The 21,921-nt window shown below is 44.4% G+C and overlaps 1 protein-coding gene across 1 annotated transcript; it reads left to right on the top strand.

The window, feature by feature from the left end:
* Nucleotides 1-907: 907 nt before the first annotated feature.
* Nucleotides 908-19,060, top strand: LOC116328039 (caspase b-like). Its single transcript, XM_039604378.1, has 10 exons — nt 908-1,023; nt 11,642-11,696; nt 11,889-12,065; nt 12,167-12,386; nt 12,881-13,021; nt 13,123-13,232; nt 13,741-13,792; nt 14,586-14,619; nt 15,024-15,095; nt 19,003-19,060. Exons 1-10 carry the CDS (start codon nt 935-937, stop codon nt 19,058-19,060), a joined length of 1,008 nt encoding a protein of 335 aa, XP_039460312.1. The 5' UTR covers nt 908-934.
* The last annotated feature ends 2,861 nt before the right edge of the window (nt 19,061-21,921 follow it).

Below are 21,921 nucleotides of genomic sequence, written 5' to 3'. Positions count from 1 at the left end.
AGTGAGAATGCGTGGTTTGGAGAAGCATTGCAATATACGTTCCCAGCTTCCTCCCATATCAGAAGAGTGAGGTGGATTAAAGATCCAGGTGCATCCCTCTTCTCCCAGGTATGTCTTAATGCTTGACACGTCGGGGTCGGTCAGTGTAAAACCTAGCTCCCGGCATGCACCCACGAAATTAGTCCCACAATCGGATCAAATCTGCCCTCTCAAACTGAAGAATCGACGCAGGGCATTGATGAAACTTGATGCGTCCATCGACTCAATCAGTTCAATGTGCACAGCACGTGTGCTAAGACACGTAAAAAGAAGAGCCCACCTTCTGCTATTTGCCTGGCCTCCTCTTGTGGGCCTTGTGACCACAGACCAAGGGCCAAATACATCCAAGCCCACGAAGGTGAAAGGAGGTTCGGTGCTGATATGATCAGAAGGCAGATCTGCCATTCTTTGCTCAGTTGCTCTCTTCCTAAGTCTGTTGCAGGTGATACAGTTGTGGATAATCTGCTTTATTAGCCTCTTGCTCCTGTAATCCAGTATCCAGCAGTAGGGACTGCACCTTCTGGGAACACCCATCCCTGATGCATTACTCGCTGGTGATGGTGTTCTACTATCAACTTGGCAACGTGGTTACCACCTGGAATAATGAGAGGATGTTTCTCCTTGTAGTCGATGTTGGCGTGTTTGAGCCTTCCGCCTATCCTAAAGAGTCCTTCATCATCACAGTAGGGACTGAGTTTTGTAAAGAGCTGTGTTTTGCTATGTCTTTACGATTGGCAATACAGGCAAGCTCCTCCTCAAACATTTCCTTCTGCACACTTTTGATGACGACAGTCTCAGCCTTTGTCAGTTCCTCTGCTGTGTGAGACTGTTTGCAATGATGCCATGAACTGCAAGAGGATCTTCATCTTTGCTCTTGAAGACCTTCGCAATATGAATGAGCAAGCTAAGGGCCCTGAGGAGGTTTCTTCAAAGAGGAAAACGTCTGAACCTTTGCGATTCAAGCAAAGACCCATCATTGCTCATGTGAGTGACAAAGCTACGTATTTCATCATCCAACTCGGGGTCCACATGGTCATAGGTTTCTAGTGATGGGGTTTCCGGCTCTTTTTAGAGAACCGGCTCTTTCGGCTCGGCTCACTAAAAAGAGCCGGCTCTTTCGGCTCCGAACCGGCTCTTCAGGTTGTTTTGTTGCTTTAATTAATTTATTATTAACAATAATATAAAATTATGCACAAAAGGAATTACTAATGTAAAAAAAAGTGGTTTTATTTATATATGTTTATATATAAATATATGCGGTGGCCCCTAGAGACAAAGCACATACAAACTCCAAAAAGCATGTACAAATTCCAAAGCACGTGCAAACTCCAAAGCATGTGCAAACTCCAAAACACATTTCTAGGGTTAACTGACCTTCCAAAACAGAGCTACCTAGATCACCTAAATTACACAATTGAAAGCATATGTGTATTGTTTGTGTATTTATACACAAGCACTCATATATATTCAAATAATTTAAAAAAATAATGTTCATTTACCTGTTACTACCACACACCAAATCCGGTTGTTGGTACTTGCTGGCTTGTGTAGCCACTAGGTAACAAAAGCTCAATACTGCGCCTAGCATCCTGGAGCACTTCTGTTGTGTTTTATACGTGTTTTGGAGTTTTCACGTGCTTCTGAGTTTTTACGTGTTTTGGAGTTTGTACGTGCTTCTGAGTTTTTACGTGTTTTGGAGTTTGTACGTGCTTCAGGGTTTATACGTGTTTTGGAGTTTGTATGTGTTTTGGAGTTTGTACGTGCTTCAGGGTTTGTACGTGTTTTGGAGTTTGTACGTGCTTCAGGGTTTGTACGTGCTTCAGAGTTCGTACGTGTTTTGAAGTTTGTACATGCTTTGTCTCTAGGGGCCACTGTAAATATACTTTTATTTATTCACTCCACATAAAATGTAATAAATAAATCATATAATACAAAAAATAGATTTTCAGCTTTTTCCTTTTAAACAAACGGTGGCCACGTTAACGGCATCCAGTGGACGGTCTGTGTATTAAACCCTACCTCTGGTGCCGGTGCCCACCTCTCAATTTTAAATACATGTAGACATTGAGGGTTCTCGGGAGGGGCCGTGCTAACACCTGCTGCTCTCTGGCAGCAGCACCATGCCCTCCCTTGTTTTAAATGCACTTCAGAACAACACGCAGCAACACTATACATGAGCGGGAGGAGGGAGGTATGGGGTCTTCACACCCCCCCGTTCTCTACTAGCCATCGGGGCGGGGGGGCTGGGAGGAGGTGTTGGCTGTCCGATTGGCCTCCCTGCTGCTGCGGAGCCTGAGGCGGTCTGCTTGCCTCCACCCCGGGGGAAAGGATAACATCTCTTGGGTCTGGGTGTCGTTTCCCCCTCTGGGGGCGAGGGTACCTGGACCCAGGGTATAGAGTATTTTGGGGAGTGTGATTGTGTGTACATGTCCATTTATGTCTATCCTTACGTTGGGTGAGTGCTGAGTGCTTGTATATGTGTGTATGAGGGTGGGAATGCATGTTTGTGTCTGTGTGTGCCTGTTTGTCTGTGTCTATATGTCAGGTCGGGTCTTAGACTCCACCTCTCTGGGAACTCCCAGGCCCTCCAAAGTGTGGAGGCCTATCTCCCCTCACCACACTCCCTGCCGGTGACTGATGCCCTCAGGGGTCGGTGCATCGGTGGTTCTTGGTGCCCGGGGCTGGGCGCTCAGGTATGTACCAGCTCACTCCCGGTGGCTACTTGGCGGGGCCTGGCGCCTGTTCCTCGGTCAGGCCTCTTCCGGGGCGCGGGGGGCCCTCGGGCCTCCGGCGGGCACGCCAGTGCAGCCCCCTCTGGCTTCTGCTCTGTGGTTACTGGGTGACCCCTTGTCTGGGGATCTCCTCAGCCCTTCCCAGGAGGGTGGCACGGATGCCCCTCCGGTGGTCCTCCTTGGGCTCTCACACTCTGGGGCCTCTGGATGTCTGGAGCCTGGATATCCTCCATGCCTGCTTCATGCCCTGGGGGACGGGGCTATGGCCCTCTACACCCTCTAGCAGACCGTTACATGGGGAAACCTTTTGAATACAAGCGCGCTGATCCACACAGGTGTGCACACGGGTGTTCACTGTTCGTAGACATAAACAGGCAAAAAAAAAAGATCCGTCTCCAAGAACCATTTTGTTCGCGACCGACACATCACTATAGGTTTCAGCTTCTCTTGTAACACTAGCTTGTAACAAGAACGCAGGTCCTTTAAGCCAGGCACTGTCGCCAAGCATGGCAGCAGGCACTGAGCATGTGCCTATGTCAGCAGGGTTAGAGGTCGTAGGAACATAGTGCCATTGTTTTGGTTCTGAAATCCTCCTGATTCGCTGCACCCTGTTGCCAACATATACATAGAACCTCTTCGTCTGGTTGCTTATATAGCCTAAAACCAAACGTCTGTCTGTGTAGAATTCGACAGCATCAAGATTCAGGTCCAGTTCACTTCTGATGACTTCGGCAAGCTCTGCAGCTAACACAGCAGCTCCCAATTCCAGTCTTGGAATTGTATGAGCAGATTGTGGGGCCAATTTTGCTTTCCCCAGAACGAAGCCCACATAATGGTTCTGATCTTCACCAGTGGTCTTTAGGAAAGCAACTGCTGCAATGGCTTTAGTGGAGGCATCTGAAAAGATGTGTAACTCTTTTCTGATTGCTGTTGACATCGTAGCAGAAGCGTAGGTTCTTGGAATATGTATATTCTTCAGATTGACAAGAGATTCTTTCCATGCATCCCACTCAGCCTCCCTTTCTCCAGGCAGTGGAGTGTCCCAGTCTAGGGCCTCACTTGAAAGTTCTCTCAGCAGCATCTTTCCTGGATTGTAACTGGAGAAGCAAATCCTAAGGGATCGAAAAGACCATTGATTGTAGCTAAGACACCTCTCTTTGTACAAGGCTTCACTGTCTCTGCTACTTGAAAGGTAAAGGCGTCTTTCTTCAGGTCCCATATCAGCCCAAGACTCCGCTGTGTAGGTGTCACATGAGTCTCCAGATTTAGCTCCTTAAGCCCCTTTGCACGGTCATCTGGAGAAAACGCATCAAGAACCTCGGAGCTATTTGATACTATTTTATGCAGGCGAAGGTTAGATGTGGCAAGCATTTCCTGTGCTCTCTTCATTAGATCAATAGCTTCACTGGCTGTGGGCCTTGACACAAGCGCATCATCAACGTAGAACTCCCTTTCAACGAAGCGTCGTGCATCTGATCTGAATTCCTCTTCACCATGAGCTGCTGCACGTCGAAGGCCATATATATAGCTACGGATGGTGAGGGACTGTTGCCAAACATGTAAATCTTCATTTGATACTCACAGATGTCATTGGCAGGATTGTTGTCTTCATGCCAGAGGAAGCGCAAATAGTTTCGATGGTCCTCTCTTACTATGAAACTGTGAAACATCTGTTCAATGTCAGCGGTTACTGCAACAGTTTCACGTCTGAACCTCAACAATACTCCCAACAAGCTATTATTGAGGTCAGGTCCAGAGAGGAGAACATGATTGAGAGAGACGCCTTGGCACTTTGCACTTCAGTCAAACACAACTCTGATCTGACCCGACTTCTGAGGATGGTACACCCCAAACGTAGGAAAGTACCAGCACTCCTTGTCCACCTCAAGTGGAGGAGCCAGTTCAGCATGGTCAAGATCAAATATGTTCTGCATGAAGGCAAAGAAATGCCTCTTCATTTCAGGCCTTTTTTCAAGGGTGCAATGAAGAGAGGATAAGCGTTTGACCGCCTGATCACGATTGTTGGGCAGCCGCTGGCGAGGTCCCTTGAATGGAAGTGGCGCCACCCAGCTATTGCTGTCATCTATGAACATCTCTCTCTTCATGACCTCTAGGAACAGTTTGTCTTCAACAGAAAGGCCGATTTTGTTATCGTCCTCAGATGTATCAAAGATAGTGCTTCCAAGAGTGCATGCCTTAACTCTAGGTGTTTCAGTGGTAGGGAAGGCTTTACACTCAGACTTGGACCCATAATTGTCTTTGATATGAACCATATTTGGACATGGTCTGAAATAGGATGGGCGATTGTTCTCAAGCACATTAGTGTGATAGGTATCCACAGTTGCAGGCTTGTGAGCATCACCTAAACAGACATCACCAATGATGACCCATCCCAGGTCCAGTTTCTGTGCGTGTGGGGCATTGTAAGGACCATTTCTATGCTGCCTCACCTTGTGGACACTAAGTAGGTCATGTCCCAGTAAAAGGAGGATTTCAGCTTTGTGATCGAGTGGTGGGATAAGATGGGCTATTGGCCTTAGATGAGCATGTTCTGCTGCCACCTCAGGGGTAGGTATCTCAGCTCTGTTACTCGGAATGTTGTTATATTCAATTATTGTCTGCAGCGTGACTGATGTGGCTCCATCTAGTGACTCCACTACAAAGCCTGTAGCTCTTCTACCCATCATTTCTGTCATTCCAGCACATGTACAATGTTTGAATGGAGACTCTGATCCCTCTATGCCATAAACATCAAAAAACTCTGACCTGGCAAGTGACCGATTACTCTGATCATCGAGCACAACATAAGCCTTTGTCACTCACTCTGGCTGCGCTTTCGGGGATACCTTTACCAAGCAGATCGTAGAACAGGATCTTCCTCTCTGAGCCTCTCCACACACTTCAGTACAAGTCGATGTTATAGCAGGCTGAGTTGTCTCTTCTGTGCCCTCCCAGCCATGACCAAAGAGAGTAGCAAGGGGTGATCCTGTTGTTGTGTTACAATGTTATATACGAATATGTATATATATATACATATATCCATCAATCCATCCATCCATCCATCCATCTTCTTCCGCTTTATTCGGGGCCGGGTCGCGGGGGCAGCAGCCTAAGTAGAGAAGCCCAGACCTCCCTCTCCCCAGCCACCTCCTCTAGGCTGAACTTCTCACCCTATCTCTAAGGGAGAGGCCAGCCACCCTTTGGAGGAAGCCCATTTCCGCCGCTTGTATCCACAATCCCGTTCTTTCGGTCACTACCCACATTTCGTGGCCATAGGTGAGGGTAGGGACGTAGATCGACTGGTAAACTGAGAGCTTCGCTTTTACACTCAGCTCTCTCTTCACCACGACAGACCGGTGCAGTGTCCGCATCACTGCAGCCGCAGCACCAATCCGTCTGTCGATCTCCGGTTCCCTTCTCCCATCACTTGCGAACAAGACCCAGAGATACTTGGACTCCTCCAGTTGGCGCAGGAACTCATCCCCGACCCGAAGTGTGCACTCCACCCTTTTCCCGGCTGAGAACCATGGCCTCAGATTTTGAGGTGTTGATCCTCATTCCCGCTGCTTCACACTCGGCTGCGAACCGTTCCAGTGCAAGCTGGAGGCCATCACCCGATGAAGCCAACAGAACCACATCATCCGCGAAAAGCAGAGACGAGATCCTGAGGCCACCAAAGTGAAAGCCCTCCCCCACTTGGCTGTGCCTAGAAATCCTGTCCATAAAAATTATGAACAGAATCGGTGACAAAGGGCAGCCCTGGCGGAGCCCATCACCCACCGGAAATGAGTCCGACTTATTGCCGGCAATGCGAACCAAGCTCTTGCAACGGTTGTATAGGGATCGAATGGCCCGTAGCAATGGGCCAGACACCCCATACTCCCGCAGCACCTCCCACAGGACACTGTTGGGTCTGTGTTTCCACAAGCCCTGCTGGTTTAGACTTACTCATCATGAAGAAAACAAGACAGTCAGCGATCGATCGTTTACTTGCAAGGGAGGTCTCGTCGGTATCTCAGCTCATTACGAATGACCCCGACGATGGCCTCATCCTGCTGCCTTTTATTGAAAACCTTCAAACAATAGTTTACAAACACCTCCCCTCGTAACCCCCCTTGGTTACAAAGACAAGGCATTATATGTATGTGTGTGTGTGTGTGTGTGTGTGTGTGTGTGTTCCTGCTGACCAAAAGGGTCATAAAGCAGGAACAACATCCTAGGTCATAAAAAGCAGCAGGCAACATCCTTGATCATAAAGAGGGTAGTCTCCCCCACACCCAATGTATGGTTTACCATAGATAACAAAGTGAAACCATACAAAGGGCAGGAACTTACCAAACATCAAACAAACCTTCACAAGGATGTTGCCTGTGATAAAAACACTACATCCCCCACCCAAGACTTCGAGAATCTGGAGAGGGGGACAACAGAAAGAATTCCTTTCATCACAGCGTTAAAACAATGTAGAGATGGTAAGCATAAAAATGACAAACATTTAACAATTCACTTTAACAGACACCCCGAGGGACACGGTCTAATGCCTTCTCCAAGTCCACAAAACACATGTAGACTGGTTGGGCAAACTCCCATGCGCCCTGAAGTATCCTTGAGCGGAACATTGGTCCAGTGTTCCGCGACCAGGACGAAAACCGCATTGTTCCTCCTGTATCTGAGGTTCGACTCCCGGATGAATCAAATCAAATCACTTCTATTGTCACATCACATGTGCAGGTACACTGGTACAGTACATGCGAGTGAAATTCTTGTGTGCGAGCTTCACAAGCAACAGAGTTTTGCAAAAATACAATAACGTAAAACAAGCAAAATATAAGAATGGCTAAATCTGAGAGTAATAAATATATGTACAATATATAAGAGTATATGCATTACTGGATGTGTATACTAAATATGTTTTTCTACGTGTGTGTGTGTGTGTGTATGTATACATATTTTACAAATTAAATAGAGTAAACAATAAAATAAAACATATAAAATATACAGAGGTTGGTAGTTGGACATGTGCAAAACAGTGGCATTAATGTACAGTGTGGAGTGCATAATGTTGAAGTTCCAGTAGTGAGGGTGAGGTGTCTATGATGTGTTCAGCAGTCTGATGGCCTGATGGAAAAAGCTGTCTCTCAGTCTGCTGGTACGGGACCGGATGCTGCAGAACCTCCATCCTGATGGAAGTAGTCTGAACAGTTTATGGCTGGGGTGACTGGAGTCCTTGATGATCCTCCCGCTTTCCTCAGGCATTGCTTCCTGTAGATGTCTTGGAGGAGGAAGCTCACCTCAATTATCCGTTCAGAGCACCGCACTAATCTCTGGAGAGCTTTGCGGTTGTAAGCGGTGCTGTTGCCATACCAGGTGGTGATGCATCCAGTGAGGATGCTCTCAATGGCACAGCGATAGAAGGTCCTGAGGATGCGGGGGCTCATGCCAAATCTTTTCAGTCTCCTGAGGAAGAAGAGGCGCTGCTGCGCCTTCTTCACTGTTTTGTTTATGTGTCCTGACCACGTAAGATCCTCAGCCAGATGTACACCAAGGAAGCGGAAGCTGCTCACTCTCTCCACAGCAGCACCGTTGATGGTGATGGGGGTGTGTACTTCTCTGCACCTCCGGAAGTCCACTATCAACTCCTTTGTCTTTGCGACGTTGAGGGTGAGATAGATGTCTTGACACCAGTGGGTCAGGGCGCTGACCTCCTCCCTGTAAGCCGTCTCATCACCGTTGGTGATAAGACCCACCACTGTAGTGTCGTCCGCAAACTTCACAATGATGTTGGAGTTGCTAGTGGCTGTGCAGTCATAGGTGTACAGTGAGTACAGGAGAGGGCTCAGTACACACCCCTGTGGAGCACCAGTGTTCAGTGTGATGGGGGATGAGGTGGTGCTCATCCACCACTTGGCGTCTGTCAGACAGGAAGTTAAGGATCCAGCTGCAGAGGGAGCTGCTCAGTCCTAGATCCTGCAGTTTCCTGTCAAGCTTCGAGGGAACGATGGTATTGAATGCTGAGCTGTAATCTACAAACAGCATTCTCACATACGTGTCTCTCTTCTCCAGGTGTGACAGGGCAGTAGGTAGTGTCAGGGCTATGGCGTCATCAGTGGACCTGTTGTGGCGGTATCACGAACTGTAGAGGGTCCGGTGAGTCGGGTAGTGAAGCGCAAACAAAGTCCCTGACCAGCTTCTCGAAGCATTTGCTCACGATGGGGGTCAGGGCTACAGGTCGCCAGTCGTTCAATGAGGAGATGGTGGAGGATTTGGGTACAGGGACGATGGTGGCCATTTTGAAGCAGGCTGGGACTACAGACAGAGAGGGAAAGGTTGAAGATGTGTGTAAACACTCCAGCCAGCTGAGCCACGCATGACTTGAGGACGCGGCCGGGAATCCCGTCCGGACCAGTAGCTTTGTGTGTGTTCACCCTCCTGAAGCACTTCCTCACATCCTCCTCAAACACAGTGTGCGCACTGACGTCATCGGCGGTGCGCACACTGTCCGGTCTCATGGTGTTCGCTGTGTTGAATCTAGCGTGAGAATACGCTTTAGATCTTCACACAGAGAGGCCGTGGTCTGCACTGTGCTGGTGTGCTGCGGTGTGAACTCTCCTTTCCAGCACCCTGGCATAGACTTTCCCAGGGAGGCTGAGGAGTGTGGTCCCCCTGTAGTTGGAACACACCCTCCGGTCCCCCTTCTTAAAGATGGGGACCACCACCCCGGTCTGCCAGTCCAGGGGTACTGCCCCTGATCCCCACACAACATTGTAGAGGCGTGTCAACCAAGACAGCACTACAACGTCCCAGACCCTTCAGGAACTCGGGCAGACCTCATCCACACCAGGGCTCTGCCACCAAGGGTTATTTAACTGCCTCGGTGACATCGCCCCGGAAATTGGAAATCTAAACAAACCCTTAAATTGAAAAAAGTTTTGTTATTTTGTTGTTAGTTTTTTTTTCAGTATTTAATTTATTTTGTATGCCTGTTTTTTTAATGATATTTATCTTTTATAATTTGTCTTCCAGCATTAGATTGACAAACCCTTTATTTCATGTTCAGTGTGACTCTTGCCTCTACAGTCGTGGCCTAAAGTTTTGAGAATCACATAAGTATTGGAAATTGGAAAAGTTGCTGCTTAAGCTGTTATAATAGCAATTTGCATACACTCCATAATGTTATGAAGAGTGATCAGATGAATTGCATACTCCTTCTTTGCCATGAAAATTAACTTAATCCCAAAAACCTTTCCACCGCATTTCATTGCTGTCATTCAAGGACCTGCTAGGTTATTTCAGTAATCGTCTTGTTAACTCAGGTGAGAATGTTGTCGAGCACAAGGCTGGAGATCATTATGTCAGGCTGATTGGGTTAGAATAGCAGACTTGACATGTTAAAGGAGGGTGATGCTTGAAATCATTGTTCTTCCATTGTTAACCATGGTGACGTGCAAAGCGCACCATCATTGCGTTGCATAAAATGGCTTCACAGGCAAGGATATTGTGGCTACTAAGATTGCACCTAAATCAACAATTTATAGGATCATCAAGAACTTCAAGGAAAGAGGTTCAATTCTTGTTAAGAAGGCTTCAGGGCGTCCAAGAAATTCCGGCAAGTGCCAGGATTGTCTCCTAAAGAGGATTCAGCTGCGGGATCGGAGTGCCACCAGTGCAGAGCTTGCTCAGGAATGGCAGCAGGCAGGTGTGAGCGCATCTGCACGCACAGTGAGGCGAAGACTTTTGGAAGATGGCCTGGTGTCAAGAAGGGCAGCAAAGAAGCCACTTCTCTCCAAAAACCCATCAGGGACTGATTGATCTTCTGCAGAAAGTATGGTGAATGGACTGCTGAGGACTGGGGCAAAGTCATATTCTCCGATGAAGCCTCTTTCCGATTGTTTGGGGCATCTGGAAAAACGCTTGTCCAGAGAAAAAGGTGAGCGCTACCATCAGTCCTGTGTCATGCCAACAGTAAAGCATCCTGAGACCATTCATGTGTGGGTTGCTTCTCATCCAAGGGAGTGGGCTCACTCACAATTTTGCCCAAAAACACAGCCATGAATAAGGAATGGTACCAAAATACCCTCCAACAGCAACTTCTTCCAACAATCCAACAACAGTTTGGTGAAGAACAATGCATTTTCCAGCACGATGGAGCACCGTGCCATAAGGCAAAAGTGATAGTTAAGTGGCTCGGGGACCAAAACATTGAAATTTTGGGTCCATGGCCTGAAACGCCCCAGATCTTAATCCCATTGAGAACTTGTGGTCAATCCTCAAGAGGCGGGTGGACAAACAAAAGCCCATTAATTTTGAGAAACTCCAAGAAGTGATTATGACAGAATGGGTTGCTATCAGTCAGGATTTGGCCCAGAAGTTGATTGAGAGCATGCCCAGTCAAAATGCAGAGGTCCTGAAAAAGAAGGGCCAACACTGCAAATACTGACTCTTTGCATAAATGTCATGCAATTGTCGATAAAAGCCTTTGAAACGTATGAAGTGCTTGTAATTATATTTCAGTACATCACAGAAACAACTGAAAGAAAGATCTAAAAGCAGTTTAGCAGCAAACTTTGTGAAAACTAATATTTGTGTCATTCTCAAAATTTTTGGCCACGACTGTAGTCCTTGGCTTATTTTCTGTTTTACTTCAATGGTTGTGTTAGTTTTACTTCCTTGTTTGTGATTAGGTAATCACACACCTCCATGTGATTACTGTTACTTGTTGTACAGATAATCGTTGTCTCCCCCTTCTGTTCCCAAGGAGAAGAAATCATGTAACATACAGTGAAAAATCCAAACAACAGATATCATGTGGACACACTGACCCCAATTCACTTGATTGCTCCAGCTAAAAATATTCTTTGTTATATTTATAGGTTAAGCATGGCGATGCGCACAGATGACATTGGGAGAGACATGCAGGGTAAAAAAGTAAGTCACCATATAATTATCGTATCTATAAACTGAACTGTTGTCCTCAGCTGTTTGCAGTTAATACTAATTTAAATTTATTATTATTAAACTTAATTACTGGCCTTTTGCAACTGACTGCATTACAAAAAAAAACGGTTTGTTGAAGTGATCTGATTACATGACATTCCTTTAAATTATTTTGTCTTTTAGATTTACCCTGTGACTGAATATTCTAAGTCACAACGCATCGCACTGCTGATTAATATAATACATTTTCATAATCCGAAATCAAACCGACATGGAGCTGAGTACGACACGCAGGCTATGCTCAGTCTGTTTCATTTTCTGGGATATGAGGTGGTGGATTATCAGGACTTGACTGCACAGGTAGCGTCTGCAGACAGAAAGTGTTATTTCATTTCCAGTTAGCTTAATTTTTCAAACTGAGTAAAGTACATCTAATTTATGTTCAATTTTTCTGTTTACAGGAGATTGATGAGGCTCTAATTAATTTCTCCAAGCATCCAAAGCTCTTTAATACAGACAGTGTGTTTGTGGTTCTCATGTCTCATGGAGGCTTGGGAACTATCTGTGGCTCTGACCTGAAGGACTTTGAAACTGACAAAATTTATGAGCGCTTAAACACAAAGAACTGTCCCGCACTAATGAACAAACCAAAGGTCATCATCATTCAGGCCTGTACAGGAGGTGATTATCATCTAGCCTGATATGCACCAAAAGATGCTGAACATTACTGTACATGTTTTTATTATTATTGTTATTATTACCAGTTGTAGTAGTAGTGGTGGTGGTATGAAATCTTTTGTTTACTTCATCTCATTTAGGTCAGAATCTGTTTTTCAAGAGAGACCTGTGTTTAAAAAAAAGACATGCTCAACAATACAGACACATAATCAGAAGCCATTTGCAAGACTGAATACAGATACAGAGACTACAAAAATATAAACTTTTAAAATATTCCAGTAAAATTAGAGAATGTAGCATCACACTTTTTGTAGCTTACTTAAATTTGATCTTGTACTGTGAACTTACACCTACTAGTTTCTGCAGAAGAAACTAATGTTTTACTAGATGTGATGTTGTTGAATACACATAATGCAGTTATTTTGCTTTTAGTATGACGACAGAGCACCTGAAGATGAAGTGGCAAAGTTTATGTGGACATATCTTGTTTGTTTTAGGGAATGAAGGAGTGGTGAAGGTATCTGGAAGTAGACAAGTGATGGCCACAGAATACATCAGATCCTCATCAAAAACGTTGCCAAAGGTGGTATGGTACATGCAGAAAAGGACTTCATCGGTTTTTTATTCCAGCACTCGTTGTAGGTTCTCAAGCTCCTTGCTTTCTTCTTGCTATTCTTACTATTCTTTAATAACAAACATCATTACCAAGTACAAAATGTATGTTTCTGTTTGCATGCAGACACCTTTTCATATAGAATCCCAAAATATCGTTCTGATTTTATCCATTACATTTGTGATGTGATCTTCACTTATTGTCATAAGGATGATATTGAAGAACTGTTTAAAAAGGTAAGTTTGCCAATATTTAATCTTGTCATCAAAGTTTTATTAACCTGAATTTATTCGTAATTTTTGAAAAAATTTTAGAGGCATTCATTCTTTGTCCGACCCACAAGAGAACGGGTATGAAAATTACTTATCTGCATGTTTGAGTTGTCCAAAGATTTTTGGGATGTCCTATTAATACTAGTCCATTTCATCCCATGTGAGAGATGCCGATCTTCCATTCAATGGGGCTAAACATTGTGTAAAACATCATGTTACAGAAACCATTTAGTCCTGGTAACCTGAAAATTAAATCACTAGCAAGCTGTCTATATCTGAGACAGACTTTGTATTGCTACTTGGTTCATTCTGACCTCAAATGAGCCAAACTCAGTGACTCAAGGTGTTACGCTTGATTCTAAAAATAATGGAACAAATTGCTCCATCACTGTGTGACTGGAAAACATATTTTCTTTAATGTGGGCTCAAAGGTCATGCAACACTTTGAAGATTCCCCTCTGAACATATGCAGATGCCAACCAAAGAGAGAGACACTTTGACAAAAGAGTTCTACCTGCTTCCAGGTAAGTCTCACAGATTCAGTGAATTTTGAATGTTGAAGTGATCTGTTTTTAAGTTATTTATTTCAATTGTATTTATATAGCTCAAGGCACTTAATGATGTATGGTAAAATTCTACAATTATACAGAGAGACCCCAATTATTATACGAACCCCTATGAGCAAGACCTTTGGCAACAGTGGGAAGGAAAATCTCCCTTTAACAGAAAGACTCAGGAAGGGCGGGGCCATCTGCCGCAACCGGCTGGCGGTTGGGTGAGGAAGACAGGACACAGACACGCTGTGGGAGAGAGCCGTGGTTGTTGTAGACAAACTTATAGCAGCATCTGTATGTAATGTTTTTATATCCATAACAAAAATCTGTTTCTCACAGCCAAAGCAGAAAACAAAGAACCACATGAAACAGAAATAAGATGAGGCAAACAGGTGTGGGTTAATCACAAAGGTGTGGGCCCCAAAGTTGGAGCCACTGACACCTGTGGCTGTGGGAAGGGGTATTAAATCCACCAGTGATGGGCAGATGTAATCCATACGGTCACGTTGGTGTACAGGCCCGACTTCGTGTTCATGAATGTGACCGCAGCTCTGAGGTCCCGCTGAGCTCTTTGTACTGAAACTTTGAGTCATGTTTTTACTTTTGTTTTCACATTTGGGAATCCCCGCTCAGTTTTTACTTTCATTTGGTGTCTGTCCAGGTACTTTCATACCATACAGCTTGTTTAGTCAGCCAATTAGAGACCTGCAGCATGGTGGCGTGCCATGACTAAAGGTTTATTCTATTCTATTCTATTCCACAGGCTGCACAGGGTCAGAGTGGACGTTTTGGAGCAGGTAAGCGGACGTTTTGTCTTTCTGAAATGTTCTTTTGTTAGTTTGTCCACATGATTAGCAGGCTGGTCCATAACTCGACATTCATACATTATGGTATAAATGTCATCAACAGTTTTAACCCACCAAGCATGAAGCATGGATACAAACAGCAGCTAGTTGTTGTTAGGATTTTATTCAGGTGTAAATCAGACAAATAAACGACGCTCTATGATGCAGGAACGTTCTTCTTCTTTCAGTTTGAGGACACAGGTGTGCAAAGAGTGTTTGTTTCCCAGCAATGAAATAATCTTTAACTGAACTCAAATCATTTTTACTACAAGCTTTTCAAAATACCGAAGATAAGCCACGAGTCTGTATTTATGTACCTGAGATCTGACCCACATGCTGCCGATTATTGACCACAGGAAGCACCTGAAGGACAACGCTAAAGACAGTCAAACTTCCTCTGAGGAGATGGACAGAAACAAGGAACTGGAGTAAGTCTGGAAGCAAGGAGTGAAATGAAACGAGAAGATTTTCTCTGTGTTTTGTTTCAGGATCCATCTGTGGACAGATTAAATGTTTGCCGTGCTTAAAATGTTTTTTCTATAATTCCTGTTTCAGCAAATTGTTTCAGAGGTTATCTACACGCAGCAGAGCAGACAGACTGAGCAGCTGTGATGAAAGGCAAAGACTGACAAAGCTGGCAATGAGAAGCTGCACAGATGAAGTCGCCCTGCAGTGGCTGAGAAAAACTCAGAATCTGACGCCTTCAGCAAACTCACAGACATGTTTGACTTCCTGAAGAAACACATTGATGAGGAGGAGAAGAAGAACCACAGTGATGATGTTCACATCACCTTTATGGCTCATAGTTCAATCAGAGACTTCATGATCCCAGCCAGCTGTTACCTGCCTCTGCCCACCATCACTGACGTGCTGCTGTATTCTCCCTGGAACTGCGTCAATGCTGGTTTAGAGTACGGTATCGCTACAGGAAAACTGAGGCCTCAGCACAGAGTTTTTTACTGCGACGATAAAGAAGGCTGTACCATTCCTGATGACAAACATCGACCTGTGAACCTGCCAGATCACTGGAACTCACTGAAGAAAGCTGGAGCACAGATGGTCCCAAACATCATGGTTTACCCTCTTCGAGATGATGATGGAGTGTGGAAACGCTTGAGTCTCTCTCAGCTAAACATGGACCACCAGGAAGGAACCGCATCGTCATCCCGTTCATCCTCCCAGGACGGGAATATGAAAGCATCCCGTTCTCTGTGGTGACCTTGGCTCTGTCCCTGGTGCTCCTCTCCTCCAGGTTTAAAGCCACTCTTCACTTCTATGGTTGTCTCAGTGATCGCTCTACTGGACAGAAATTGGACAGGAGGTCAAATGGGGGGATGAGGTGGTGCTCATCCACCACTTGGCGTCTGTCAGACAGGAAGTTAAGGATCCAGCTGCAGAGGGAGCTGCTCAGTCCTAGATCCTGCAGTTTCCTGTCAAGCTTCGAGGAACGATGGTATTGAATGCTGAGCTGTAATCTACAAACAGCATTCTCACATACGTGTCTCTTCTCCAGGTGTGACAGGGCAGTAGGTAGTGTCAGGGCTATGGCGTCATCAGTGGACCTGTTGTGGCGGTATGCGAACTGTAGAGGGTCCGGTGAGTCGGGTAGTGAAGCGCAAACAAAGTCCCTGACCAGCTTCTCGAAGCATTTGCTCACGATGGGGGTCAGGGCTACAGGTCGCCAGTCGTTCAATGAGGAGATGGTGGAGGATTTGGGTACAGGGACGATGGTGGCCATTTTGAAGCAGGCTGGGACTACAGACAGAGAGAGGGAAAGGTTGAAGATGTGTGTAAACACTCCAGCCAGCTGAGCCACGCATGACTTGAGGACGCCGGCCGGAATCCCGTCCGGACCAGTAGCTTTGTGTGTGTTCACCCTCCTGAAGCACTTCCTCACATCCTCCTCAAACACAGTGTGCGCACTGACGCCATCGGCGGTGCGCACACTGTCCGGGTCTCATGGTGTTCGCTGTGTCGAATCTAGCGTAGAATACGTTTAGATCTTCACACAGAGAGGCCGTGGTCTGCACTGTGCTGGTGTGCTGCGGTGTGAACTCTCCTTTCCAGCACCCTGGCATAGACTTTCCCAGGGAGGCTGAGGAGTGTGGTCCCCCTGTAGTTGGAACACACCCTCCGGTCCCCCTTCTTAAAGATGGGGACCACCACCCCGTCTGCCAGTCCAGGGGTACTGCCCCTGATCCCCACACAACATTGTAGAGGCGTGTCAACCAAGACAGCACTACAACGTCCAGACCCTTCAGGAACTCGGGGCAGACCTCATCCACACCAGGGGCTCTGCCACCAAGGGGTTATTTAACTGCCTCGGTGACATCGCCCCCGGAAATTGGAAATCTAAACAAACCCTTAAATTGAAAAAAGTTTTGTTATTTTGTTGTTAGTTTTTTTGTTTCAGTATTTAATTTATTTTGTATGCCTGTTTTTTTAATGATATTTATCTTTTATAATTTGTCTTCCAGCATTAGATTGACAAACCCTTTATTTCATGTTCAGTGTGACTCTTGCCTCTACAGTCGTGGCCTAAAGTTTTGAGAATCACATAAGTATTGGAAATTGGAAAAGTTGCTGCTTAAGCTGTTATAATAGCAATTTGCATACACTCCATAATGTTATGAAGAGTGATCAGATGAATTGCATACTCCTTCTTTGCCATGAAAATTAACTTAATCCCAAAAAAACCTTTCCACCGCATTTCATTGCTGTCATTCAAGGACCTGCTAGGTTATTTCAGTAATCGTCTTGTTAACTCAGGTGAGAATGTTGTCGAGCACAAGGCTGGAGATCATTATGTCAGGCTGATTGGGTTAGAATAGCAGACTTGACATGTTAAAAGGAGGGTGATGCTTGAAATCATTGTTCTTCCATTGTTAACCATGGTGACGTGCAAAGAACGCACCATCATTGCGTTGCATAAAAATGGCTTCACAGGCAAGGATATTGTGGCTACTAAGATTGCACCTAAATCAACAATTTATAGGATCATCAAGAACTTCAAGGAAAGAGGTTCAATTCTTGTTAAGAAGGCTTCAGGGCGTCCAAGAAATTCCAGCAAGGGCCAGGATCGTCTCCTAAAGAGGATTCAGCTGTGGGATCGGAGTGCCACCAGTGCAGAGCTTGCTCAGGAATGGCAGCAGGCAGGTGTGAGCGCATCTGCACGCACAGTGAGGCGAAGACTTTTGGAAGATGGCCTGGTGTCAAGAAGGGCAGCAAAGAAGCCACTTCTCTCCAAAAAAACCCATCAGGGACTGATTGATCTTCTGCAGAAAGTATGGTGAATGGACTGCTGAGGACTGGGGCAAAGTCATATTCTCCGATGAAGCCTCTTTCCGATTGTTTGGGGCATCTGGAAAAACGCTTGTCCAGAGAAAAAAGGTGAGCGCTACCATCAGTCCTGTGTCATGCCAACAGTAAAGCATCCTGAGACCATTCATGTGTGGGGTTGCTTCTCATCCAAGGGAGTGGGCTCACTCACAATTTTGCCCAAAAACACAGCCATGAATAAGGAATGGTACCAAAATACCCTCCAACAGCAACTTCTTCCAACAATCCAACAACAGTTTGGTGAAGAACAATGCATTTTCCAGCACGATGGAGCACCGTGCCATAAGGCAAAAGTGATAGTTAAGTGGCTCGGGGACCAAAACATTGAAATTTTGGGTCCATGGCCTGGAAACGCCCCAGATCTTAATCCCATTGAGAACTTGTGGTCAATCCTCAAGAGGCGGGTGGACAAACAAAAGCCCATTAATTTTGAGAAACTCCAAGAAGTGATTATGACAGAATGGGTTGCTATCAGTCAGGATTTGGCCCAGAAGTTGATTGAGAGCATGCCCAATCGAATTGCAAAGGTCCTGAAAAAGAAGGGCCAACACTGCAAATACTGACTCTTTGCATAAATGTCATGCAATTGTCGATAAAAGCCTTTGAAACGTATGAAGTGCTTGTAATTATATTTCAGTACATCACAGAAACAACTGAAAGAAAGATCTAAAAGCAGTTTAGCAGCAAACTTTGTGAAAACTAATATTTGTGTCATTCTCAAAAATTTTGGCCACGACTGTAGTCCTTGGCTTATTTTCTGTTTTACTTCAATGGTTGTGTTAGTTTTACTTCCTTGTTTGTGATTAGGTAATCACACACCTCCATGTGATTACTGTTACTTGTTGTACAGATAATCGTTGTCTCCCCCTTCTGTTCCCAAGGAGAAGAAATCATGTAACATACAGTGAAAAATCCAAACAACAGATATCATGTGGACACACTGACCCCAATTCACTTGATTGCTCCAGCTAAAAATATTCTTTGTTATATTTATAGGTTAAGCATGGCGATGCGCACAGATGACATTGGGAGAGACATGCAGGGTAAAAAGTAAGTCACCATATAATTATCGTATCTATAAACTGAACTGTTGTCCTCAGCTGTTTGCAGTTAATACTAATTTAAATTTATTATTATTAAACTTAATTACTGGCCTTTTGCAACTGACTGCATTACAAAAAAAAACGGTTTGTTGAAGTGATCTGATTACATGACATTCCTTTAAATTATTTTGTCTTTTAGATTTACCCTGTGACTGAATATTCTAAGTCACAACGCATCGCACTGCTGATTAATATAATACATTTTCATAATCCGAAATCAAACCGACATGGAGCTGAGTACGACACGCAGGCTATGCTCAGTCTGTTTCATTTTCTGGGATATGAGGTGGTGGATTATCAGGACTTGACTGCACAGGTAGCGTCTGCAGACAGAAAGTGTTATTTCATTTCCAGTTAGCTTAATTTTTCAAACTGAGTAAAGTACATCTAATTTATGTTCAATTTTTCTGTTTACAGGAGATTGATGAGGCTCTAATTAATTTCTCCAAGCATCCAAAGCTCTTTAATACAGACAGTGTGTTTGTGGTTCTCATGTCTCATGGAGGCTTGGGAACTATCTGTGGCTCTGACCTGAAGGACTTTGAAACTGACAAAATTTATGAGCGCTTAAACACAAAGAACTGTCCCACTAATGAACAAACCAAAGGTCATCATCATTCAGGCCTGTACAGGAGGTGATTATCATCTAGCCTGATATGCACCAAAAGATGCTGAACATTACTGTACATGTTTTTATTATTATTGTTATTATTACCAGTTGTAGTAGTAGTGGTGGTGGTATGAAATCTTTTGTTTACTTCATCTCATTTAGGTCAGAATCTGTTTTTCAAGAGAGACCTGTGTTTAAAAAAAGACATGCTCAACAATACAGACACATAATCAGAAGCCATTTGCAAGACTGAATACAGATACAGAGACTACAAAAATATAAACTTTTAAAATATTCCAGTAAAATTAGAGAATGTAGCATCACACTTTTTGTAGCTTACTTAAATTTGATCTTGTACTGTGAACTTACACCTACTAGTTTCTGCAGAAGAAACTAATGTTTTACTAGATGTGATGTTGTTGAATACACATAATGCAGTTATTTTTGCTTTTAGTATGACGACAGAGCACCTGAAGATGAAGTGGCAAAGTTTATGTGGACATATCTTGTTTGTTTTAGGGAATGAAGGAGTGGTGAAGGTATCTGGAAGTAGACAAGTGATGGCCACAGAATACATCAGATCCTCATCAAAAACGTTGCCAAAGGTGGTATGGTACATGCAGAAAAGGACTTCATCGGTTTTATTCCAGCACTCGTTGTAGGTTCTCAAGCTCCTTGCTTTCTTCTTGCTATTCTTACTATTCTTTAATAACAAACATCATTACCAAGTACAAAATGTATGTTTCTGTTTGCATGCAGACACCTTTTCATATAGAATCCCAAAATATCGTTCTGATTTTATCCATTACATTTGTGATGTGATCTTCACTTATTGTCATAAGGATGATATTGAAGAACTGTTTAAAAAGGTAAGTTTGCCAATATTTAATCTTGTCATCAAAGTTTTTATTAACCTGAATTTATTCGTAATTTTGAAAAAAATTTAGAGGCATTCATTCTTTGTCCGACCCACAAGAGAACGGGTATGAAAATTACTTATCTGCATGTTTGAGTTGTCCAAAGATTTTGGGATGTCCTATTAATACTAGTCCATTTCATCCCATGTGAGAGATGCCGATCTTCCATTCAATGGGGCTAAACATTGTGTAAAACATCATGTTACAGAAACCATTTAGTCCTGGTAACCTGAAAATTAAATCACTAGCAAGCTGTCTATATCTGAGACAGACTTTGTATTGCTACTTGGTTCATTCTGACCTCAAATGAGCCAAACTCAGTGACTCAAGGTGTTACGCTTGATTCTAAAAATAATGGAACAAATTGCTCCATCACTGTGTGACTGGAAAACATATTTTCTTTAATGTGGGCTCAAAGGTCATGCAACACTTTGAAGATTCCCCTCTGAACATATGCAGATGCCAACCAAAGAGAGAGACACTTTGACAAAAGAGTTCTACCTGCTTCCAGGTAAGTCTCACAGATTCAGTGAATTTTGAATGTTGAAGTGATCTGTTTTTAAGTTATTTATTTCAATTGTATTTATATAGCTCAAGGCACTTAATGATGTATGGTAAAAATTCTACAATTATACAGAGAGAACCCCAATTATTATACGAACCCCTATGAGCAAGACCTTTGGCAACAGTGGGAAGGAAAATCTCCTTTAACAGAAAGACTCAGGAAGGGCGGGGCCATCTGCCGCAACCGGCTGGCGGTTGGGTGAGGAAGACAGGACACAGACACGCTGTGGGAGAGAGCCGTGGTTGTTGTAGACAAACTTATAGCAGCATCTGTATGTAATGTTTTTATATCCATAACAAAAAATCTGTTTCTCACAGCCAAAGCAGAAAACAAAGAACCACATGAAACAGAAATAAGATGAGGCAAACAGGTGTGGGTTAATCACAAAGGTGTGGGCCCCAAAGTTGGAGCCACTGACACCTGTGGCTGTGGGAAGGGGTATTAAATCCACCAGTGATGGGCAGATGTAATCCATACGGTCACGTTGGTGTACAGGCCCGACTTCGTGTTCATGAATGTGACCGCAGCTCTGAGGTCCCGCTGAGCTCTTTGTACTGAAACTTTGAGTCATGTTTTTACTTTTGTTTTCACATTTGGGGAATCCCCGCTCAGTTTTTACTTTCATTTGGTGTCTGTCCAGGTACTTTCATACCATACAGCTTGTTTAGTCAGCCAATTAGAGACCTGCAGCATGGTGGCGTGCCATGACTAAAGGTTTAT

This window comes from Oreochromis aureus, linkage group 3 (assembly GCF_013358895.1).
Source record: "Oreochromis aureus strain Israel breed Guangdong linkage group 3, ZZ_aureus, whole genome shotgun sequence".
NCBI classification, from domain to species: Eukaryota; Metazoa; Chordata; class Actinopteri; order Cichliformes; family Cichlidae; genus Oreochromis; species Oreochromis aureus.
The sequence above is the reverse complement of the archived record's forward strand: the minus strand, read 5'-3'. Positions and strand labels throughout refer to the sequence as shown.

What these genes read in the sequence shown, in the direction of transcription:
- LOC116328039 (XM_039604378.1), top strand. Translation starts at nt 935, where the DNA reads ATGAGCAAGCTAAGGGCCCTGAGGAGGTTTCTTCAAAGAGGAAAACGT. An exon ending in TTTTTATTCCAGCACTCGTT is followed by an intron (nt 13,022 to 13,122) that starts GTAGGTTCTCAA and finishes GTTTGCATGCAG; the next exon opens with ACACCTTTTCATATAGAATC. An exon ending in AGAGTTCTACCTGCTTCCAG is followed by an intron (nt 13,793 to 14,585) that starts GTAAGTCTCACA and finishes TCTATTCCACAG; the next exon opens with GCTGCACAGGGTCAGAGTGG.